Genomic DNA, 26,049 nt, shown 5'->3' with positions numbered 1-26,049 from the left:
CTGCAGAATATTCTCTTGGAAGGGAGACCAAAACGAAAACATTTTTTTTCGCAAGCCCGATGTTGCTTTGAAAATATTTGGCAATGCGTACTAGACTGTAAATGCTACCAACAAGTGTTTCAAGCTCAATAGTAGCACACAACTTTAAAGCTGGCGGCATTTTTTTTCCAAAGGCACGAGCTAGCACCTATAGACGCGCACACCAGACGGACGTCACGATCTGGACGTCCGGTGAGCCCGCCTTCAGAAGACATTGCCGAGTGGCATGACCGAGACTATTGCTTTAGTCGGTGATCTGCTTCAGCTGCCTGGGCAGAGTCTTCACGGGCTTCTTTCGTGCTATTCGACTATCCAGTAACATTACCAAGCAAACCAGCAAACAGTAGGGCAGACAGCCGTCCAGCTAGTGGTTTTGCCTCAAATCTGGGTCGCCTATAAGTGCTACACTGATGCTTCGACATGTTAGACCTCTAAGAAGAAATGAAGTATATGATATGATGTCCTGACTTGTCCCGTGCATAAGCGCCTCTAAAGAGGCACCTTAACCATGTTTTCGAGAGTATTGTGAGCCCCGATGGCGTTCACGTGTCTCTTCACAGATGCACGTCTGTCAGGACCCACCATTTATAGTAAGAAAAAAATGCACCTATTTTTTTTTCTTGGAGTGTAGTTGAAGAGGAAACGGAAGCATTTACCCACCTCAGAAGTGAAACTTTACTCACAAGGTGCTCCCCACAGAAAGCGGAAGAGAAGGTAGGCAGCCTCGCAATAAATGAACGCTCACAAATGTGTCACCCACGAAACGAGATGCACACCGCAAATCGAGCACAGAATGCTAATAAGTAAGCGCAAAAAGTTGTTCAAATCTGCAAAACACACCACCCGGACGTGGGTATCACGAAGTGCTACTCGAAGACCATCGAAAACGCGCGACATCGACTGAGCTTCTCAAAACGCCCGCGAGGTGCCGCTAGTTGTCCATTTCTCGCCGTCTTTGTACCTTTCAGTGGCTCTTCGAAGGAAATCGCGCTCGCCGGCTCATTGACGTGTCTGCTGAAACGTCGCGAGTGTCTAGTTGTGTGCTGCGTGCCCGAAAACTCGAGTGTGAGAATTCAATAGTCCATGATGAGAAAGCTGGTGGTTTCTACGTTAGCTACTTTAGTTCTCATTACTGCAGGCGATGCACAAGGTGAGCTTTTACTTTCACTTTTGCATAATGAGACCTTAATGAAACATTTTAGTTGGCTTCTCTTTGCAATTACCGATGACTGAGTGACATTTATTCGTCTGAAACGTGTTTCAAAAGTTCTGTTAATGAGAATGACAGCATTCCCCGTGGAAGTTGGCTCATTCCATGGATTAACAAAATTTGCCAAGCTAAGCGCGCAGAAGTTGGCGTTTAAAGTAATTATATTGGAATGCACGGTGTGGCGTGTAAGCTACTGTTCGGCCTTGTCATTAAAGAAACAAAAACATCGAAAGATTAAAAGAAGGAAGCGAGCACCCTTATATTTAGTTTCTCGTGAGCATTATCGTCTTGTTGTGAGCTCTTCAAAATGAAGTCCAATAGTTCAGCCTATTAGGAGTGCGCGGCCCATTAGCCAAATATTCAGTTTTTCGTTCTCATATTTCGACTGTAGAGAGTCTCCTACTGAACGTTTTCAGCGCCTCCCAAGCTAAAAAGCACTGGATTCCCAACTGAAGTATCACTCGGAGACGATACAGTTGCGACGTGCCTTGTCAAGAAGGGTTCATCGGGACCTTACAAGATGGCTTGGCACAAGGACGGCGACGCAGTGGGCGACACGGACCGAATCACCGTCGTCAACAAAGCGAGCAGCGTTCTTCTCAGCATTGAAGGCGTTCGAGTAGCAGACGTCGGCAACTACACCTGCACAGCGGCGAACGAATTCGGCGTCGACACCCTGACCATGTCGCTGGTAGTCACAGGTGAAGCCTTCACCCCTCACTTTCCAAAGCAACTCCGTAACGTCAGATATAGAACACATCCGTCGTGCACATTCACCTTTCGATCGCAGTGTGGTCGGCGTTGTCAGTATGCAATACTTTACGCAATGAAAGAAACCTTTGTTGATATTTTGACAATGTTGTGTCGTTACGCACTCAAAAGTCTTTCTACTTCATGGTTGTGGGGAGATTAAAAGACAAATATATCGGTATGACACTGCGGAATGCATGTCATTTAGACTCACCATTACTTGGGGCTGCTTGAAATATGGTCGCTTTATAGCCAAACTATGCTTCGGCAAGTGGTGTTCCAATGGAACTGTATATAATGGACGCCACCGCGTAATGCTCGTAATTTAATATAGTAGCCTCAATATACTTGCAATATGGTCCGTACATTTATAGCGTATACCATACTTCGGCAACATCGAATGCCATTGGCTCTCAATTGCTAATGTTGAATTGTGACGTCACCGCCCTCGTGTAGTCACCATCATTTTGACAATCACCTCGCACTCTCTGTGTGACTGATAGGTAAGCGCGGATGTGAATGTAGTCGCATTCACACTGTTCCGTAGTCGCCAACACTTGCACAACTCGTTAAAGCTGGCGTCTACGGAGCGAGCTTGAACGAGTAACGAGAGGTCTGTGTTCGGGCAGTTAATGACAGCAGACGTTCTGCGTTCCTCCGGTCATCTCTGATGCACTAGATGATGGTTAAACGCTCTGTCTGTCTTGGAGTGAATTAATGCTAACGCTACCGACTGACTTCCCCTCCGTCTTACTAATATTGGTGCAACTATGGCCTTTAGGTGAATCGTTCTTTCCGCACTACGCTACAACCTTCAGCTGACAGGATTGACAACACCTTTTGGTTTTGCCGCGCAGCTGCATCAAGCTGACACCCGTGACGACGTCTCTCGAGTGTCATTACGGGTGTAAAACAACTTGGCCCCTTAGCTGAGTAGGGAAGGGGCCGCCCCTCTCCCCCCTTGCGCACGCCTATCGTCTCAAGGGTCACTGCTGTGTTCAAGTGTTGTCTTGACTATTGCTGTACACAGCACACTTCACTCATAACATCACGCCTCTATTGGACACCAACTGCTACTTCCGATCTCGCCTGACATGGTGAACAAATAAAGCGCCATCTCTTTGGTCTCGAGGTAGTATTCAAAGTGAAGGCCAGATGGCGCCACGTGTCCCGCAAAACGCGCAAGGGGAGGTTTTCATGTACGATCCCGATGCTCCTTGTCGCTCCAGTAGCTGCCCGGGCACGTCGCCCGTCGCGTAGGTTTCCCTCTGCGATCTGCGCTGGGACGTTGAAGCCTGTACGGCTAATACTCGGCTCATCAACTGCGCGATGTTGAACACTGCTTCGAGGACGGTGGTCGGCTGCGTGATATGCTTCATTGCGTTGCTATGTCGCTGTAACGCCCTTGCCGCCAGCGCTGCCGGTAAGTTTGGAACATAAGTATTCGAACCCACAACTTTCGCTGAGTGCTGTGTTTACGATAACAAAGTTTAACTATATATCAGTTAGATCAGTTTTCACGATGAAGAAGAGCTTTTATTTTTTACTTTATCAAAAGCTTTTATGAAAGCTGTCACCAGCATTTAATTAAACCAGCTCTGACGCACGAACACGGTACTGCATATATGCTAGGTGCACACATTAACTGAAGTAAGGCGAGTATTCCATAAAAAATGGTGTAATTTGGCTATTCCCGAGACTGAAAATTTCCATATAAATGTCGATCACTGAACCACAAGTCTGTCACTCTGGAAAGACGTATGGGTTCGATAATTCAATTCGAAATGCGTGAACGTTTGCCAGTTGCCGCCGTTCGGCCGTATTCCAGATGCACATTTGTCGACATCAAACCGTATAATAGCCCCTATATAGCTGATTTATCAAACGAGGAATATTTTTTTTTTTTTGTGTGGAAAGGTTCAACAATTTAGCTCAATATGGGACTTTTTCATGTGGAATTATCTTTTGTTACGTTTGTTGCAGCCATATTTCACAGCAACAATCGATGTAAGCTCGCGTTACGTCGGCTCAAGCGAATAAACCATAGGTTACCTTGTTTGCAAATAGTTTTATCAGTCCCGCTTGCTCCTTGAGCTCTTTATTGCTTCACGTACTAGTAAAATGTGTGTCATGTTCATATCGTAAGCGCGCGACAGCAATGCAGCAACGGCTTTTCTGCGCGTCCCGACAGCTCCCGTAGTTGGGAAGTTCGGCTTCTCGTCGGACGTGTCTCTGGGCGACGAAGTGATGGAGAACTGCGTGGTGAAGAAAGGCAGCTCGGGTCCGTACCGCATCGCATTTCTCAAGGACGGCGAAAAGGTCCGAAGTGACGACCGAGTGACGGTGTCCAGCCACTCCAAGAGCAGCGCCACGCTACGGATCGCCAGCCTCCGAACCGAGGACGTCGGCAACTACACGTGCACGGCCAGCAACCAGTACGGCAGCGATAGCGTCACGGCAGCCTTACTGGTTCACGGTAACCGCAACATCCTTTATTTGCCGGGCGCGCGCTTGTTTCTGAAAGCATATGCTGGGAGACCGCGTGTACTTGACTTCACGTGCACGCTAAAGGACCCCAGGTGTTCGAAAATTTTCGGAACCTCCACTACGGCGTCCCTCGTAAGCGTCCCTCGTAAGCATGTCCTCGTAAGCATGGTATGGGGATGTAATACCCCGGATATTATTATAATGAAAATCATGGTGTGAGCCGGCTCCTTCCGAGCGGCTGTCATTTTTGATTGCCACTGGACGATCCAGCAGCAGCGGATTTATTTTTATTTTATTTTATTTTATTTTATTTTATTTATAGCATACTGCAGACCTTCACAGGTCCAAGCAGGTGGGCACGGTACAAGTAGTAAGTACATGTTAGGCACTCAAGTCACATAGAAAAGGAAAAAGAAAAGAATTCAACATACAAATACAGGTTTACACACCCAACACTCAGTTTACACACAGTAAATCAACCAAATTGAATCTTTATACAGAGTTTAGAAGGTTCCATTCTTCCACTGTTCGTGGAAAAAAAGAAAATTTAAATACATCTGTCCGTGCAAAATAAGGTGTTAGGGTTCCGGGGTGATGGTGTCTCGTATGCCTTGTCGATATGGGTGTCAGGTACTGTGTAGGGTCTAGTGCTGTTTGTCTTTGAAGAAGTTGAGAAAGAAAATTAAGCCTAAATGTCTTCCGTCGTGACTCAAGGAGTTCAATGCCATTAGCTCTAATTAACCGATGGATCGATTTAAAACGTCTTTATTTCACCATAACCCTCTTATTTCGCACGGTTCGGCTGCCTGGTAGGACAATCTTTGTCGCATTGGTCCCTCTGCGCCAGCTGAGCTGCTGGTGGTTAGGGTCATCGCTGACCAGAATCACTTCCCTCTGCTCCTCCGAGGGATTGCGAAATGGATTCGATTTTTACGTCAAATTGAACCGCTCACACCATGTGGCACAGGTCCGCTACCCTGCCACAGTGCTGGAACGTTGGACATTACAGTTTCCAGTACCGCTGGTTTAACATGGCTGGATTTAGATTTATGTTAACACTCACCTAACAATGTTCTCTTTTATACTATTTACGCATAAGCTTGCGCACAGGGGAGGAATGCAAAGTTAGCTTCATACATTGACACGACAGAGTGTGTGTGTGGGGGGGGGGGGGGGGGCGTACGACTAGAGTGCCTCGATGCGCGCGCCCCCGCTTAGAGTGGTGTCAGCCTTTGTAAGGGCAGGTGCCGCCTCCTCGGCCTTAGCAGCGGCATGGCCGCCATTTTGGCTCCACTCAGTCACTTCTGCGTGTTCGCTGCGCCCGAATACTTGTGCTGGCGCTCGCTTTTCTCCGGTTTAATGCGCTCGCTACCGTCACCGTAGCGGATATTGCGTGCCGCAGGGCACTAATCATTGCACTCTGGAAACTCTGGAAGCTGTATCGTTTCCTAAGAGACCCGAAATGAAGGCCTTTTCAACAGTGAAAATCAAACATGACAAGTGGCATCCGACAAACAGATCATCCATTCACAGCGTAAGTTTCCAGCCGGTATTCCGCATGCATAATTTGCACCGGCACCAATTTCGTGTAAGCAACAGACACGCTGACGGCTGTATGCTTGATTCTCGTGTGCATGAATCGCGTATTTCACATCGTAAACATTGCTTGCTGCTCTTGGTTGGTACTGTATCTGCCCTTCATTCTTGGTTTCACTATGTGCGATGAGAACTTTATTATTGAATATACATTACACGTGTTTCTTTGCAGATAATATCCTTGTTTTTTTTTCGTAATATTCATTTGTGGGAATAAAGCTTTGCGCAGTGGCGGTGTCGCACCCACTGAAGTTTAAAGAGTGTGTGTACGTTCCGGAATCACCATATGATCACGAGAGACGCGGTATACATTGGAGGACTTCGGAAATTTTGAACAGGTGTTTTTATGTAACTTGCACCTAAGTTTAAGAACTCCGGCATTTCATCTCCATCGAAGTGGGGCCACTGCGGCCGGAATTCGATTACCGACCGTTCGAGCGCCCAAACCATCACAAAGCCACACAGGTTCTTTCTTTCTACGATCTTTTCCTCGGTTTAGGTACGTCTTCTATGCTGGTGTGATGACCCTTGTAAGAATGTGTGCAGTTCAAATTTTTTTCATTGTTCCTGTACTTCAAGTTTTCTTTTCGTCCTGTCTCGAATCGTTACGCAATTGATGTTTTTTTAATCATTTACGACCACTGCGAAGCAACTAGTGACAGTACTCAGTGAATTCTGCCATGGAGCGTATAATTTGAATCGCTTCTGGCAGCGCTGCATTAATGCACAAAAATAAATTATTTCTACACTGGATGATAATAGGGGAAACTGCAGGCGTGTACACACGCACACACACACACCGTCAGTATTTAAACTCTTTCAGCACGCATTATTACTTAAGTAAATAATTTATTTATTAATACTGTGAGCTATCAGGGATCATACGCAAGTGCTTATGCAAACTGTACTCGCGAAGCGTCCATACAAAGAAGATGCATAAAGACAAGACGGGGCACCGCTGTGTGGAATGAACACGCTATGTCGCAAAAAAAAAAAAAAAAACGTCAAGTTGTGCGATGAGAAGATCGTGGAGAAATAGTTAATGCAATAAGAAAGGCGTCCGCCTCAGTGGTACCATGGGCACGGTGCTCGGTTGCTGACGCGAGGCTCACGCTTTCGATCTAGACCACGGCGGTCTCATTTTGAATAACGTAAAACACCAGAGGACACCCATGTACTGTGTCAGTGCAGGCAAAAAAAAAAAAACTGATTGTCAAAATTTTTGCAGTCCTGCAATCAGGCGTCATTTTAGAACGTAAAAGCCTCAGATAATAATGAACACTAACAAAGAAAGCATATAAACGACACCACCGATATAGATTTAGAATCCCCTCTGTGGTAACCGGCGTAGGGATTTGTTTTCAACATGAAAGAGTCAGCGTCTGCCTCTAGCGCATAAATCATGCGCAAGCCTGCATGCATTCAGGCAAAATTAACTCTAAAAGATGTCCAAGCTTCAATAAGAAGAAAAGCTTGCTAGCTTGCACATGTTTCCGGGCGTATCAGGGCACCACACGAGCGTTGCGTAGCGGGCTTCGCATACGGTCGAGTTGTGGTGGGGAGGCGCAATGGCGGCGGTCGTAGCAGACGACGCGGCTGTCCTCACCCTCAGCGGAGCGCGCGGGCATCAAGACACCCTACGTACGACAAACATTTGACGCCCCCTGACGGGGAACCCGGCGCATGCTTATGTATTTACGTCAATCCCGTATACAGCACCCGCTAGATAACTTCCGACGCACCGACGCATTTTCTGATTTTCGAACATCATTCGGTGGCCGAAGATTACTGGTGATCTTTACGTTCTTGTGTGTGTGTGTGTTCTCACCGTACATGCGCAATAAGCGCCCCATTTACACACTTTGGGGTAACCAACAACATTAAAAATAAGTCGCTGCAAATGTTAATAACGACCTACATTTATCAGTTTCCCCAAAGGAGTGGCCATGTCATGGTGTAAGACATTATTCTTGCACCGTGGACCAAGTGTAACTCCGCACGTGCGCACATCGTGATAATAATAACGCACGGAGCAATCATCTCTTAATTTGTGTTAGACGCTCGAGGAACGTCACAATGGACGATTGCATCTGCGGCCAATTTCTTCTTCTTGTTTCAATGGGAGCCCCGCCGCGGTGGTGGCTAAGGTACTCGGCTGCTGACCCGCAGGTCGTGGGTTCATATCCCGGCTGCGGCGGCTGCATTTCCGATGGAGGCAGAAATGTCGTAGCCCCGTGTGCTCAGATTTGGGTGCACGTTAAAGAACCCCAGGTGGTCGAAATTTCCGGAGCCCTCCACTACGGCGTCTCTCATAATCATATGGTGGTTTCGGGACGTTAAACCCCACATATCAATCAATTGTTTCAATGGGACTACCATAACAGAGATAGTTACTGCAGTTTCCGGTGGGCACATATAAACGCTCCTTTCTAACTCACACTCGATCGTCTGGCCAGTTTCCTGCTCTTTTGGGCGATTGGGTATTCTGTAATCTAATGTTTTTCCCATGAACAATATAAGAGGGGGCACTGAATTATATTCGCATATCCCTGTGACTGTGTGTTCACGTAACATACTTTTTCTATTTCTTTTTTTTTTCATCCAAGGTATCGTCATTGGCTTAGATGAAGCCGTTATAGCCATCCGCTGAGTAGCTAATAAGAACGTGAAATGAAATTCGAAGAACTTGCAACATGCAGGTGGCGGTCTTATAATGCGTGTGCTGCAATGTAAATACAAGGGTGTTGCTGCATACATCGGGCCGACGGCGCTCTCGCAACTGTAAAGTCACACTAGCGAGACCCCAGGCCGAGGGTCACTGCAGCTACCCGGTTTAACAACGAGAATATTCATCGTTCTCTGTCTCGTGCACAATAGCTGGTCGCCATAGCTGCCAAGCCGCGTATTCTAGATTTCATGACGCACAGAACTGGTGCTACAATGCTCCGCGATACTTGAAACAAGCTCTCCCTCCCTCTCTTCAGTACTGAATGGTGTTTGAAACTCCCGCTCCAGAAAGAAAAAAAAAAGCAGCACTGTGTGTACCGTTGCGAGCGGTGGAAGTAAAGTTCGAATGTCCTGTCTTCAGATTTGGCGCGCCCACAGGTTTCGCTGCTGCCGTGCGCGCCGATCTCAGAGGGCATACGGATGTTCGACGGCTTACCACGAGCGCCGCGAGTTGTCCGTGGGGCTGGCAATGGCAGATTTGCTTCTTGAGTCCGTTTGACAGCGAGTGCGTTGGCGACACATTGGTGCGTTCGCACCGCTTTCTGACCGCATCGTTAGGCGCTGACATTGTCTGCTTTTTTCTTGAATATGGATAATTTGCTCGCGCCTCTGTTGAGCATCGTGATTCTCTACTCCGGACAAGTAATGACGCAAGGTGAGCACGGGGGATCCACTCTATACTACAATTTTTGAGCCGCATTCATGTTTCGATTACTATAATATTTTGAAAGTATCTACTGCAGCGCTCGCTGCCGCGATTATGGAATCAGTAAATGGCGTGCTTCGTATGCGTTTCAACTTTCGTACAATCGAACTCGTATATATCGAAATCATATAACAAAATATTGTGTGCATAGAACGAATAATGTCCCAGTGATCGCGATGCCGATATCGGAGTTATTTTTTATACCAAATCACCTGTACATAAAATTATTTTGCGTTCTCCGCCATATCTATTATGCCCTTATTTGGCTTCACACCCACTTCTACTCAACTACCGAGATGAATGCCAAGACTTTTGAGTTTGCCGTTCTCCAGATCGAAAGAATATAGGTCAGTGACCGCGCAGACACTTGCAAGTAGGCGTCACACGACGAGACCTAGACATGCGGTAAAAGATTGTCGAGCTTGATAACATATCAATATATAAAAAGATAACTGCTGACCTTGACTAAAATCGGTGATGCAGTGCAAACTCACGCAAATCTTCTAAACGTATTGTCGCGCCGTTTTCACGCCGTCGTCAACCGAAGTTTTCAACCTAACGTATAAAAACAACCACGAGGCAGCGCACATGCATTTCTGAATGTTGAGTGGTGAAGTTGATGGTGTCAGCAGTTCCTGCGATGTACGAGACGCTCGCTAACGTTCCAGGCCCGCCGAAGCTCCGTAGCTCTGGCTTCTCCGCCGAGCTCTCCATCGGCGAGGACGCAGTCGCCACGTGCGCCGTAAAGAAAGGAACTGCGGGACCCTTTCTGCTAAGCTGAAACAAGGGCGGCAGCGAAATTCAAAACGCGGATCGCATCACAGTTGCCATCAAGGCTACTAGCACCATGCTCAGCATCGATTCCGTTCAAGTGGAAGACGTCGACAACTACACGTGCGTGGCCAAGAACGCATTCGGCAGCGATACCCTCACACTGCCTCTCCTAGTTTCAGGTGAGGTATGTGTGCACGGATGCTAAGCCAAAGCACTTAGATGTTTCTTCTCAGAGCGTTGCGCTGAGCGTACCACGAACTCGAGTGTGTAACGTGCGACTTTCTCTCATACTTTGTAGTGGTCGAAGCAGCCAGGGCTTTTGCGAGTTGGGTGAATATTGTGGAGGGACGCTTTTCACTGAGAAATTGACGCTGAACAATTGGGGTGTTCCGGAGTGATTGATACACTACGGTAGACGGGCATTTCGGCAGCGCCGCCTGCCCATTGCGTCTAACGTTGGCTGTTCTTTTGGGGTAAGTCAAGACAAGTGCAAGAATGTAAACGACGCCCAGACCTTGTCCTACATCGAGTGCGCTTAAGCCCAGTCATGTAATTATCCAAACTCTTGCAAATTCTGTGCATCGACTTGCCGAATTTCTTCAGCCACGTGCTGGTATTACGTCTTTTTTTTTTACAAGACTTTAAACACTGTCTAGTATAGATGCGCGCAACTTGTCAATGTGAAATCCAAATAATCTTGACGCGCGTTTTTTTTTTGTTATATTAGACTTAAGAAGTACCATGCATTGTATCCTGCGAAACAACGAGTAAAATTTCCCGAAAACTCGCCAACATTTGATTCAGATATAGATGTACATTCCCAATTCAAGTCCCGAAGATTAATTGTCCGATGCATTCCCAAAATCACCACAATCACTGTAAGTGGCGTTCGCTGCAATGTAAACATTCTCGTTAATTGATCGATACCGTTAATTCATTAACGTGTCACTGTAATGACATGAGTGCCGGGGGCTGCACTCATGTACGTGTTCCGACCGGTGGGTGCATTGCGGGCTTGCGATCGTCGTACACATTAGCGGTCTAGTGCGAACAAACCCGCGCCACTCCATTCGAAATCACTTTACTAGTACTCGATATGGTCGGCAGGTGACACTAGGTGTCCACGCTTTCGGCGACCACGGTTTATAGCGTCGACGGTCGGCTTGTCACCATCAGAACCTATTCACAGTAGGAGAGAGCACAGCTCTGGAAAGCACCTCCAGTGACTCCGTTACCGTGAAACGTATTCTGCGCGTCTCTGATACCAACAGAGACTGCACGTGTTACAGAAACAGCCAAAATGAACTTGAAAATCTTCCTGCTCTGTCTTTTCCTACATTCTGCGATGAAATCGGCAAGTGCTGGTAAGCATCTTTTTCCCCTTTCCACGGAAGTGTGATCGACTGGACTCTTGCAAGACGATTCCTATTCTGTCGCTTTTGCAACTGATTTTTTTTTTCTTCAGAAGCGCCACCGAAAGTGGGCGAGTTCTCGTTCCCGTCGAAACTCGCGATCGGTGACGAAGTGATCGCGCTCTGCGTGGTAAAGAGAGGCAGCGGCTCGGGACCGTACCGCATCACGTGGAGCAAAGATGGGATTCAACTGAAGCCCTCGCAGCGTCTCTCCATGTCAGCGCTGTTTCAGAGCAGCGCGGCGCTCAGCATAGCAAGCCTCCGACCAGAAGACGTCGGCAACTACACCTGCACGGCGACGAACTCCGTCGGCAGCGACAGCGCATCAGCGATGCTAATCGTCAATGGTAACCAAGCTTGCTTAGCGCATTCGCCTGTCTACGGGGTAGTACACTGGTTTGAACGAAATTGGTGACGCATTTTCAAGCCTTGAAAGTGATAATTCGTTTTCGGCTTTCCTTATGAAGCTAGCATGCAATAATGCACAACGTTATAGGCTGAGTCCGCCACGGAGGGTCAGTAGTTGCGGTTCTCGGATGCTGACCCGGAGGTTGGGGGTTCGATCCTGCGGCAGTCGCATTTTTATAAAGCCGAAATGTTGGCCCACGTACTGTGTGTATACACACGTACTGTGTGGCCCACGTACTGTGTGTATGGGGGGGGGGGGTCTAGTCGGTAAGACAATTAAGAAAACTATAACAGCGCAAAAAACGAGACACGAGAACGAAGTGGACAGGACGATCGCGGTAAATGCACACGGAAGAACACCGCAAGCTCGAAGTTTCAGCAGTCTTCCACTACGGCGTCTTTCATAAGCATATCTTGGTTTTGAGACGTAAAACTTCCGATAGATGTTATTTGATTCATAACGTTGAGCTGATGTGCACTGTACTAGCAAACAGAATTGCTCAAACGTTGTCTTACGGCTGCTTGGGAATACTGTCTTTCCTAAGACGAGATAATTGTGATCACGGAATCTTGTCTTGAGATTTCGCAAGAGATACGATTTTTCATTGGCTTATCCGATCCCTGAGATCGAGGCCTTGCGTCATATATTGTTCTGTGATAGATGAGACCGCCTGAACTTTCATTGTTAGAGAACATTTCTTCATTATAGCTACGAAGACGGATGGCTACAACGGGAACCCACAAATACGTTCACAGATGCGACTCGATGTGTAAGTATACCGCGTCGGTTTCGCTTTCACTGCCAGACACGATGATTGCGAACGACAAGATATATCAATACTTTTGTGAAGTCCCTTGGTATTTACGTCATTGGTTTGGTTTGGGAAAACTTTATTCGTGAAAGTTCGAAGACGTGTGCCCTAGCACACGGCAAGACCCTCCCGCTACGGGACAGCAAGGCCGAGACCTAGCGCCGCACCGTGAGCTCTCTGGACAGACCAAAGTTGTGATTGTATGCCCAGTAATTACACCACAACATAATCGTTTCTAATGATAAGTAACACATGTACTCGGCTTGAACAGAAGATACTCTTCTTATGTGGTTGATAAAGGGAAAATAAGAGAAAAGTGAGCCCCGTAACTGTCTGCATCAGGTGCAACACCTCAACAGTAGCTCACAAGGGATGGAGGTGAGGAGGGATTAAAAGGATTAAAAAAGGATTAGAAGGATTAAAGGATTAAAAAGGTGAATGTAGAGAGAGGAAGGAGAGAGCGAGGCGCAAGGACAGCGAGCGACGGAAGTGAAGAGGAGATAAGAAAGATGAAAACGGTCACAGGAGTCCGAGGACGGGGCACCACTCGACAAGAGCTCTTGTCGACGTCAGGAGATGGCGTAGGGCAAGTCCAGTAGGTCAGAGCTGCACTGTCGTCGGAGATCGCGAGGGTACCACCGGTCGGCACGAAATACAGCGAGCGAGTCCGGAAGATACTCCTCTAACGCGCGCCTCCCAGAGGGCACGTGGAGACCGTTGCACGTGGCTTGCGCGTCTGAGTCTAAAAGCGTCCGCTAGATGTCGTTAGTCGTCCACTTCGCTTGCCGGTCTCGTTGTCGACGCTTCGCATCCGTTCCATTCGGTGCACTTAAGTGCCAACCACTGGCACGCGTTCGCTCGCGTCTACGCGTCAAAAGCGTCAAATGCGCCTCTCGGCGTCGGCTTCGGAGGGGAATACGCGAGCAGGCGCGAGGGATCAAGCCGGGCTTGATATTTCGCCTCGCGTACGCTACGTCACCACGCGTACAGCGGCGCCAACCAACCAGAGGCCGCGATGGCTCCAAATGCTGTGCCTAATGGCCGCCGCTTCGAAGGCACAGCCGAGTGCTGAAAGCAAGCATGAAAACTACTCCAAACGTTCCTGAATGACCGCTTCGTAATCTAGAACGACAACGAAACGACGAACGACTGCGAGTGCTACCAGCGTGACGCGGTTTCGTGCCGAGTTCGAGCGACGCCGACAAATCCAGCGAATGCCGGCCGGCTATGCTAGCGCCGGACCCCTGTGCGATCGTCGGCCGAGCGAAAGGAGCATGTCGGTGTTCTTGTGCTTTCATCTGTGACTTTCTGTGCTAAAAACGAGTGCGAACATACTTCGGAGGTTCGAAGGTTTGAGCGTGAGCCCTCGCCTACCGCGGAGGCAATTCAGATCGGTGTCATCTGCATCCAGCGCAGGCCTCTACCATCTAGTTCGTATGAACCAGCACATGCGAGGCACATCGGCTGAAAAAAACTCTACGGTAGTTTCCGTCGCAACATAGACACCATATACGACGACCGAAATATCGCGTAGGTCATACGGAGGAGTTTTTATCTGCACTGTGTTGGTGTTTGTTTTCAACATCAATATTCATCATCGCTGAAAGCGAACCTCGCACTAGCCAACACATTTCCGTGATGTGAAAACGTACGTACTTATATAAGTGTATTCGCGAATTGTATGACGCGGAAACATTCGTTGGCTTCGGTGCTAATCGTTTTTGTGTGTTGCCAAGCTAATCATAAGCGTGCGCTGGTTGGTAGCAGTGAGATGCGACTTCGTGTCGGGTACCAGCGACGCTGACACACTGGGCTGTCAGCGGTCTCATTTCCATTCACGTACAAGACAGAAACTCGAGCGTGCGTCGCTGTGGTGATCGAAAAAGAAAGTTGCATGATTAAGTGCTGCTGGTATTGCCTGCTATTTCACTTCTCGCTTCTTCTGCTTCTGTGCTACGCTCAGTAGCACATACGTTGTTTGGAGGCATTCTAACACACACATTCTTAATTTGTAGTTCATTCTGATACTCATAGCTGTAGGCATACAATGGCGCTTCTCCGTGATTTTACAGTTTACTATAACATAACGCGCGATCTGTTTACAGCTGGACAGATAACTGAAAACCTTGTGAGAAGCACCTGATTTGAAATCAGCTGCACGATGACACGATTGTGGGAAGAGAAGATCACCACATGTATGCACAGAATGAATGAAGGTACACTAGTATGGTACTGCACTTTGTGTAGAAGAAATGCAAAAAGTACCTCATGTGACTTATGAGTCCTTTCAGAGCTGTGCTTGTATTTATCTGTGCCTCCAGACTGTAATGAGCTCAATATATTCGATGGTTCTGAACATTGAATATTTGTATGTGTTTCCAAGAGTCCTTCATTTCTGTTCGGTTTTTTAGTATATGCATTAACTTGGATTATATATACGCATTCACTTAAGCATATTCTGTGTAGTTCTGTTGGAAAACTTGCCAAAACTTCTGTACGGTGCTCTTGTGCAATCCTTTGATCAGTATCTGTCCCATCAAAAATTTTTGGCATGCTTTATTGCATTATAGTGTATTTTGACAATTAATGACATGCTAAAGCCACAGTGCTTGGCTGTAATCTCAAAACCAATGTCTGTCTCATCAAGAAGTGTCAGATGCATTTTGTAGATGTTAAAGGATATTTAAACTACCAGCAAAGTGCTGAAGTCTTCAACACAGCACTGATCCGCAATCACCACCCAGCTTAGAAGTCATTTGTAGAGTTCTCTAACACGTTCAAATAAAGTTATCAAACACTGGATTGATCTACTTGGTTTGATTCCTAATCCCAGTGTGTCTGACTTTTTGGAGGCACTTGTATTATAATAATGTCCTATTTCTCTCATTTATTACAGGGGTGCACTCAAGGGTAGTGATATTTGTTTACCTTGGCACACTTAATGTGATATTACTGTTTATATTCTTTCATTTTGTATATATGTACGCCACTTTTGCAGTAGCCTCACAGTGAGCAGCTGTATTTGAAAATAAATAAATATACCATCCGAAAGTGTTCAACGCTGTGCTCGGTTCCAATCTAGTCGCTAATATCTGTTGCATCGTGATGTGTCGGGTATATTTATTGCATTGGAGAACATTTTGGCTGCCTTCCATGCAGGGTTCAGTTCCAGTATTATGACTGATATCTGTGACTTCATGAAGAGTTAGACGCGGTTTGTCGTTTGAGAGAATACTTTAACTACAGACAACATCCAGAAGTCTTTCCTACAAGGTTCAGTTGCAGCCCTATGGCCAATATCTGTCTTTTATGAAAACTTCAAGTACAGTTAGTTGCATTAGAGCATATTTTGACTACAAAAAATGCCCAGAGGCATTCTACGTAGTGCTTGGTTCCATTCTTATGGCAGTATCTGTTGTATCATTAAGAGCCAGATGCGGTTTCTTGCATGACAGGATATTTCCAATACGCTTATCATTCAAAGCCCTCTGAACAGGGCACAATTACAGCCTCATGACCTAAGTCCGTCACATCATGAAGAGTAGGGTGTGCGTTGTTTCGGCTGCAGACAACGTTCATTTTGGCTGCAGGCCATTTCGGCTGCAGACAACGTTCAAAAGCCTTCTATACAGGGTTCACTTCCAATATTATGACTGATAACATTGACTTTATGAACAGTTGGGTGCGGTTTGTCATTTTAGAGAATAATTTGACTAAAGAGAACGTGCAGAAGTCTTCCATACAGGGTTCCGTTCCAATATTATGACTGATATCTGTGACTTCATGAACAGTTCGGTGTCGTTTGTCGTTTTAGAGAATACTTTGACTAAAGATAACATTCAGAAGTCTTCCTTACAGGTTTAAGTTCTATAATTATGACCGATATCTGTGACTTCATGAACAATTGGGTGTCGTTTGTCGTTTTAGAGAATACTTTGACTAAAGACAACGTCCAGAAGTCTTGTATTGAGGTTTTAGTTCTAATATTATGACCGATATCTGTCACTTCATGAACAGTTGGGTGTCGTCTGTCGTTCTAGAGAATACTTTGACTAAAGACAACGTTCAGAAGTCTTGTATTGAGGTTTTAGTTCTAATATTATGACCGATATCTGTCACTTCATGAACAGTTGGGTGTCGTCTGTCGTTCTAGAGAATACTTTGACTAAAGACAACGTTCAGAAGTCTTGTATTGAGGTTTCAGTTCTAATATTATGACCGATATCTGTCACTTCATGAACAGTTGGGTGTCGTCTGTCGTTTTAGAGAATACTTTGACTAAAGACAACGTCCAGAAGTCTTGCATTAAGGTTTCAATTCTAATGTTATGACCGATATTTGTGACTTCATGAACAGTTGATTGTCGTCTGTGGTTCTAGGGAATACTTTGACTAAAGACAACGTCCAGAAGTCTTGTATTGAGGTTTCAGTTATAGTATTATGACCGATATCTGTCACTTCATGAACAGTTGTGTGTCGTCTGTCGTTCAAGAGAATACTTTGACTAAAGACAACGTCCAGAAGTCTTGTATTAAGGTTTCAGTTATAATATTATGACCGATATCTGTCATTTTATGAACAGTTGGGTGTCGTCTGTCGTTCTAGAGAATACTTTGACTAAAGACAACGTCCAGAAGTCTTGTATTGAGGTTTCAGTTATAATATTATGACCGATATCTGTCACTTCATGAACAGTTGGGTGTCATCTGTCGTTCTAGAGAATACTTTGACTAAAGACAACATCCAGAAGTCTTGTATTGAGGTTTCAGTTCTAATATTATGACCGATATCTGTCACTTCATGAACAGTTGGGTGTCGTCTGTCGTTCTAGAGAATACTTTGACTAAAGACAACGTCCAGAAGTCTTGTATTGAGGTTTCAGTTATAGTATTATGACCGATATCTGTCACTTCATGAACAGTTGTGTGTCGTCTGTCGTTCAAGAGAATACTTTGACTAAAGACAACGTCCAGAAGTCTTGTATTAAGGTTTCAGTTATAATATTATGACCGATATCTGTCATTTTATGAACAGTTGGGTGTCGTCTGTCGTTCTAGAGAATACTTTGACTAAAGACAACATCCAGAAGTCTTGTATTGAGGTTTCAGTTCTAATATTATGACCGATATCTGTCACTTCATGAACAGTTGGGTGTCATCTGTCGTTCTAGAGAATACTTTGACTAAAGGCAACGTCCAGAAGTCTTGTATTGAGGTTTCAGTTATAGTATTATGACCGATATCTGTCACTTCATGAACAGTTGTGTGTCGTCTGTCGTTCAAGAGAATACTTTGACTAAAGACAACGTCCAGAAGTCTTGTATTAAGGTTTCAGTTATAATATTATGACCGATATCTGTCATTTTATGAACAGTTGGGTGTCGTCTGTCGTTCTAGAGAATACTTTGACTAAAGACAACGTCCAGAAGTCTTGTATTGAGGTTTCAGTTATAATATTATGACCGATATCTGTCACTTCATGAACAGTTGGGTGTCATCTGTCGTTCTAGAGAATACTTTGACTAAAGACAACATCCAGAAGTCTTGTATTGAGGTTTCAGTTCTAATATTATGACCGATATCTGTCACTTCATGAACAGTTGGGTGTCGTCTGTCGTTTTAGAGAATACTTTGACTAAAGACAACGTCCAGAAGTCTTCCAGTGCAAGGTTCAGTTGAAATATTCTGACCAATATCTGTCACATCATGAAGTGTCAGGCACAGTTAGTTGCATTAGAGCACATTTCAGCTATGGAAAATGCCCGAAGGCATTCTACGCAGTATTTGGTTCCTATCTTATGACCAATATCTCTTGTGTCAATAAGAACCGGGTGTGCTTTGTTGCGTTAGAGGATATTTCGAACACACACATCAACCGAAAGCCTGCTACTCTGGCCTCAATTGTAGTCTTATGACTGACTTAAATCTCTCAGATCATGAAGTTGCAGGCGTGATTACTAAGTTGACTGATATAAAATATGTTGTGTAAATATACTGAAGGTACCAGCATATACAAGATATTGTTAGTAACTTTGGTAGTGCAGGTATAGAAACCCGGTGGTTTGTAAACCTGATCAGGAAGGCAGCCACGCCTCATTCACCGCAGAGAGGAGGGGGGGGGGGAGCTCAATGTCAATTCCATATATTAACATAATAGGGAGGGGGTGCTAAGTCAGCCCTGGGGAGGGGCACTGGGACAAACTTTTGCCCCCCCCCCCCCCTTAAGGAGAGCCCTGCACACGCCTATGATAGCCGTACAGTATGCTAGACGCGAATGTTCATTCGCGGGAGCGGCACACGCACCGATGTTGATTTCTGGTGCTACCGCTGTAGTTACTTTGGGCACTGAAATGTCAATTACCTCTAAAATAGTCTAAACTGTGGTGGTTGAAGCACTATCAACTTGTTAACGTGTTCTCATATCCTCTGAAACATACATTCCCGCTCCAGTTGAGAACGTGCCGTTCTGTGCTGAACTTGGACAGTTCCAAGCCAAAAGATCAAGCAACATTGCGCATCGGCCTTGGACGCGTGGGCGTCAACGTGGTCGACGCGTGCCAGTAGTTGCACGCCCTTTTCCTCCACAGGCGCGACTAGACGCTTTTGACGCGTAGGCGCAAGCATACGCGTGCCAGTGGTTGGCACTTTAGCCGTTCAGCGCCAGCACTCGGTGGTGGTTCGCCCCTCAGCGCACCAAGGCCGCCACTTCTGCGAGTACTTGACATTTAGCAGGTTCAAAACCGGTAATTACAGCCCCGTTTCGAGTTTAATTTTGAAGTGATGCACAGGACCTCACTCATGTTTCGATCACAGTTCGATTTGAGTCACTTCTAATCTGCAAGTGAAACCTGGGTCGACGAAATGACGAGTTTGTTGCTTGGAATACAAGTGATCATCCTCATCACCATCGCCGCTGGAAGTGTGAGTGACTCTGGTAAGCAATCTCCGAGGCCCTTGTTTTAACGGGAACATTCACATGCCTAGTCGCATTGCTCAACGGAGCTCACTCGGCTGCTTTCAGGTACCCCCAGAGTCTTCGAGTTCACTTTCCCGCCCGAAGTGGCGCTCGGCGACGAGGTCATTGTAGGATGTGCCGTCAAGAAAGGCACGTCGGGACCTTATCGCATCACTTGGCAGAAGGACGGCAAGGACGTGGAGAGCGACGGCCACCTCTCGGTCTTCGGACAGTCCAAGACGAGCGCCGCGCTGAGGATCACGGGCGTCCGGCCCGAGGACGTCGGCAACTACACCTGCGTGGCGATGAATTCGTTCGGCAGCGACAGCTTCACGGCTCGGCTCGTTATCCACGGTAACCGCGGCACGCTCATCGTTTGCTCTTCCCGAGCTTCAAGCTATGTCCACTTAGCTCGGAAAAGCTCAACTGGCAGCTAACGTAACCATTTGTAAAATGGCCTTTCTACTACCACACAAAAAGTGCCATCTCCGAAGGAGATGATTAGGGGTCAGATTCAGGGAAGCGAATCGATACTCATATTGAGAATGACTGAAATGAGGACACAGTTTCTGAAATATTGATTATTTTGTTCTAATATTGATATTTGATTGATTGAAATATTGATTATTTCGTCCTAACTCATAACTGCTTGAGAACAATCACTGTGTATGTAGCATTTGAAAATACTTAAATATATATATATATATATATAAATATATATATATATATATATATATATATATATATATATATATATATATATATATATATATATATATATATCCGCAGTGAAGAAGACGCACGTACGAAGTGATTTCATTGACATTTCGGCCGCGGGTCCGGCCTTCATCAGAATCATGATGAAGGCCGGACACCAGCAACACTTTTGTTTATGGTATATATATATATATATATATATATATATATATATATATATATAAAGTGAGCCATGTGGTTCAATTTATTTGATTAATCGGTGAAGCCAGTGCTTACACTCAACATGGGCCGGCACACTTCAGCTAAAACGCCAATGTGTTTGATACGCGAATGTCCGACAATAGGAAGTCATGATGTATCGTAAGGGACTATAAGCTGGTTAATTATTGCGAAAAAGAAATGAAGAAACCGCGATTGTTGCTTTAAACATTGGCGCGCACCTATAGTTCGATAGCTGCGCAACGCGATGAATGGATGGCCGAACATGGAACGTACCGGTATAGTAGTGTATGAGTGGATCCTCCGTGGCGATAACGGAACCATTGAGTCTGTACGGTTCAATAACACGTTTGATTTATGGGCATGTATAATCGCCCATAACACCAACGAGATGAAGGAGACCGTTTGTAGCATACGTGTTTCGGCTTTTAAATTTCTTTTGAAATACGATCACCTACACAACTAAGCGGCCGCACCAGATCCGCAGGTACCTGCAAGTGATTTCCGAAGCTGGATTGTAATTTCTGTGTCGCAAATCAGACATCAAGCGTCTGTGAGGCATCTTCAATGAGATGACTTCAAGAAGACGATGGGAATAACGTTCCATTTCTAATCTATTTCAGCTCGAAATGGTGAACGTGCTCCTTTACATTAAACTCACACAGTGAAGCATGCCACGCGGCGTCCTTGATACATTTCCACGACACATGCAAAAATAAGTATGCAATCTCAATGAAATCGCTGCCAACTGCAGCAAAAAACATGCGACCATTTCGCGGAATTGCTGTGCAGCATTATTGCACAAAAACTAAGCGCTCGTAAGCCGCACAAAGCCAAGTGGACTGGTCACACTTGCCGATTTCAAAAACCAACGCACAAGCCGGTCGCGCGTATGTGGTTTCCGACATATCCACGAGGCGTCGCTAGTTGTCCGTGCCTTTGGCATTGCCGAACTTTTCCCGACGCCACTAAGCGCCTTGCGCGTTCAGTTTCTCCGCCGCGAAGTGGTAGACGTCTTCGTACCAAGTATCACACCAGTATCAAGAGTTGAAGTAAATCATCGCGTTCAACTATGAACTATATGTTTACTTTCGTGTTCGCGGTGGCTGGCGTTCTCGTCACGGGTGCCAATTCACAAGGTGAGCGATTGTACGTTACTTGAAATACGCGCTACATTTTAAAGTATGTCACATATTTTTTTTTTTTTTTCCACAGCAAGATCGTTGCATGCTGTATACTGTCGAGAATACCGATAGTCAGAACGATTACAATTGTGGATTAGAGTTCGCGCAGCTCCTTGGAAAGTGCATGTTTCTGAATGACTTGATACATTCTACAAATGGTGTTTCAGTTAACTCTCGTTACTAGGGCTTAAAGTGGTTGTTGAAGTTGAATAAAACTGTTATACTGCCTGCCTACCATACTATAACTTTTAATTTGCAGGAATCAGTAACGTTTGTCTATGATTTTATGTGACATGATATCTTTAATTAAGTTAGCGAAAGATAAAAAATCCCTATGAACAAAATACAGTTGTCGAGAGAGTCATGAGTCATGACTTTGATGCAACTGCCTGTTGTGACGTCACACATTTGAATAGCGCCTACTTTTGTGTATTTTTATGTTATAATGTTTAGTATGGCAGCTAATTTCAATTCAAAATAAATCAAAGCCTTTATTGTTGCCACGTTCAGAACCGTTTTTCCTTGCGAAAACGGCCTCGATTCCGGAAAAGTTAGCATCAGTTACGTCACGTAGATAAATATGCGGAGAGGCCAGAGTGCAAATTTTCGTCACGGAAAGTATATATAGGCTAATTCTCCGTAGGTCATGAGTTTCTTTCCTCTAAAGTGAATGAGATAGTCTAGGCACAATATATTCGCAGTCTAGATTAATTTAGTCACGGATTTTTCTTGGGACGTTCCTCTAACGGTGAGTTATTTAACTTGAAACGATGGCGTGCAAGACCATCGTTTAGATTGTACAAAGTATTCAAAAGCCAAAGTTCTCAAACTGCACTAAATTATTACATGCGCGACTGCCAGATTCGATTCCGTCACGACAAAAAGTTCGAAATAAGCAGCCAAAAAGTAATAACACAGTATAGCAGAAAAGAATGCAAACGCGCTGATTTGAATGATGAAGCATTAAAATGAAGCTCCTCTTCGAATATTTACCGGAAGTTATAGCGTTTTGTGTACCGCGTTACAGTTCCACCAAAGTTACAGAGCACTGGATTTCCGAGCGAAGTCTCCGTGGGAGACGACACCGCAGCAGTGTGCCTAGTGACGAAGGGCTCGTCCGGCCCGTTCGACATTGGCTGGCACAAAGACGGCGAAGAAGTGCGCAACAGCGACCGCATCGCCGTCTCGCTCAAGCCCAGAAGTGCGGTGCTGAACATTCAGGAGATACGCGTTGAGGATGTCGGAAACTACAGCTGCACGGCGACGAACCGATACGGCACGGACAGCCTCACGCTGTCACTTCTCGTTACAGGTGAACTTGTGAATCACGTGTTATCTAGGCTCCGTTATAATGAGATAATCGGTATAGCGAATTATGGACGCCCGCTAATGGTTTGGGTTGTTTCGGAGTGATGTGCTCGTTTCGTGGCGTCGGATATATATTTGCTTACGTCTACAAAAAAAGGTGGTAGGAGGGGGTTGGGAAGGCACTACTGGTATTTTTATACGGGACGGGCCAGTTTCTGCGACACACACACACACACACACACACACACACACACACACACACACACACACACACACACACACACACACACACACGCGCGCGCGCGCACACACATTTTTGTTATAATAATGGATTGCCAACATACTACTAAATTGCTTAGCGGTATTAGATCATACGGTTGAGCTGGTGAATGACGATCGATCTAGCCGGTTCACTGACTGTATAACAAACTTGATTTGCTTAATAAGCTTAGACAAGCTGTCACAATGTTGTTCATACCATCACGACTGTGTTCTTTACAGAGTATTTCAGCATTCCCGGTTGAAATAGGTAGAAATAAATTGTGAATATAGATAAATTGCTACTACAAGTGCGTCGCCAGCCTTGAAAACTCCCGGCCTGAGATACTCTTGCGCATGAGCCTTTTAGAATGTTCCCTGCAAGGTATCAGTGACTCGATCAGTATACACAGGAATTCGAAGTCTTGGCGGTTTATAGATAAGAACACTGTGTGCGATAAAAAAAAAAAGAAACTGTAATACCTATAAGTAAAAATAAAGACAGCAGACGCTTAACTCTATCTTTTACTCTTCTTCCGCGACATCTACACGGTTGTTCACGGGATTCTGAGCAGTTGTTTTTATATCACTGAGACAACTAACGCAGCCTTATTTGACTTTCATAAGAAATCGTTTTCTCGCACTCCTCAAACGACATCATTACAAATAGGTCCATAATGCACGTGTAACGACGTTCACTTGTTGCCTTCCACTTTATCGAACATATGCGTCCCTTCGTCCACGCGCCTCTGTTCGAAACTAGACGGCATAGTGCGCCACTCAGCAACCAGCTGGCGCTAGTTGTCCAGCACTTTCGTTTTCTGTGGTCTGTTTAGAACAACGTTCCTCACTCAGCTTCACTCAGTGACACTGCTCTCCCGGCGCAGACTCGCTGCAGCCAGCTCTGAGAATCTTGAACTGGCTCTTTTCTTTCCTCCACTGAGATGATCAACCTGCCCCCTAATAGAATGACCAATCCATGCGCGTTTGCGTTGATCGTACTTCTAGCCACCAAAACGGCCGCAACGAACGAATCGGGTAAGGAGAACCATCTTCTCCGCATGGCTTTTTTGTCGATGCATGGTTTGTTTCATTGCTCTCCGACGACTCGGAAACTGACTGCTCATAAGTACATCTTGTACACCTTTACCTATACCAGCGCCACCGAAAGTGGGCGAGTTGTCCTTCCCTTCGGACGTCGCCCTGAGCGACGAAGTGATCGTCACCTGCGTGGTGAAGAAAGGCAGCCAGGGACCATACCTCATCACGTGGGTGAAAGACAGCAACGAAGTGACGAAGGACGCGGGAGGCCGGGTGTCTGTGACGAGGCCGTCTAAGAGCAGCGCCACACTGCGCATCGCGAGTCTTCGGGCGGAGGATGTCGGCAATTACACCTGCACTGCGAGGAACCGTTTCGGCAGTGACAGCGTCACAGCTGCGCTAGTAGTCCACGGTAAATGTTTGTTTTTTTCTTTCGTTTCACGAGTATCGCCTGTATGAGGTTTACTAAGACGATAGCCTAAGATGCCTCATCAGACACGAAAAGTGGCCGTCAGCGTCAACTCGAATAAGGCTGAGACTGCTGCGGCGCACGACCCGCATCCACACAACTGCTGCGTCGCACGGAAGTGACGTCATGCACTTTTTCGGTTAGGCGCTTTGTTTGAATAGTCCGCGTGTCTAGCGGTATACGTCTAGGTGACGATAGAAGCCGTTTAAGTTACGGTAAAAGTAAAGAATGTTAAATTTACGTCCAGCGTGAAAACAATACAATTTCGTCTTGTTAAACCCTCCGAACACATCGGCAGTTGTTGCGTAGTTGGCTAGCGCGGCACATAAAAGATGGCTAAGGTCAATGGTTTGAGCCCCACTGCAGTTTTTGTTTACTTTTTTTTGCACAGGTATGTTTTAACACTTGCGCCTCCTCATTGGCCTCCCGTCAGCCTGACTTGCTGCTGGTAGTCCTGTCGACAGACCATTTGATATTGGATATTTTATGACCCTCGCAGAATTAGCTATATTAATTATGATAAAGTGTTTTGCAAATTAATGCTCTTAATCGGCGAGACGCAGGAGGACACGAAAAATTCAGATGCAGCTGGCTGCATCGGTTTCTCCAGCACACGCGTCAGGAATGTTGATTTGATGGAGGCGGAAATGTTCTAGGCCCGTTTGCTCAGATTTGTGTGCACGTTAAAGAACTTCAGGTGGTTGAAATTTCCGGAGCCCTCCACTACTGCGTCTCCCATAATCATATGGCGGTTTCGGGACGTTAAACAACACAAAAATCATCAACATCATCATCATCATCATCATCATCATCAGGAATGTTGATTTCCACGATTCATCAAAGTTTTGACGACAGCACGGCGCACCGCAACGTAGCCACGCCGAATATGCAACAGGAAACTTTTTATGACGCTCAGCATACTGTCACTGCCTGACGAAGTAACCGTCAGGCCGCTTCAACATACTGACGTGCCACCGT

At 45.9% G+C, this 26,049-nt stretch overlaps 2 protein-coding genes across 10 annotated transcripts in view; both read left to right on the top strand.

Moving 5' to 3' along the window:
• The window catches only part of LOC119163139 (cell adhesion molecule Dscam1), a 187,275-nt gene that overhangs the window by 101,694 nt on the left and 59,532 nt on the right, over nt 1–26,049 (top strand). The window lies entirely within an intron of this gene.
• Nucleotides 509–25,473, top strand: LOC142772124 (cell adhesion molecule DSCAML1-like). Its single transcript, XM_075874253.1, has 9 exons — nt 509–1,189; nt 1,666–2,043; nt 4,191–4,475; nt 10,340–10,468; nt 11,755–12,048; nt 19,942–20,229; nt 23,023–23,307; nt 24,721–25,014; nt 25,463–25,473. The coding sequence occupies exons 1-9, from the start codon at nt 1,123–1,125 to the stop codon at nt 25,471–25,473; spliced, it is 2,031 nt and encodes a 676-aa protein (XP_075730368.1). The 5' UTR covers nt 509–1,122.

Source organism: Rhipicephalus microplus, chromosome 9 (assembly GCF_043290135.1).
Source record: "Rhipicephalus microplus isolate Deutch F79 chromosome 9, USDA_Rmic, whole genome shotgun sequence".
NCBI lineage: Eukaryota > Metazoa > Arthropoda > Arachnida > Ixodida > Ixodidae > Rhipicephalus > Rhipicephalus microplus.
The sequence above is the reverse complement of the archived record's forward strand: the minus strand, read 5'-3'. Positions and strand labels throughout refer to the sequence as shown.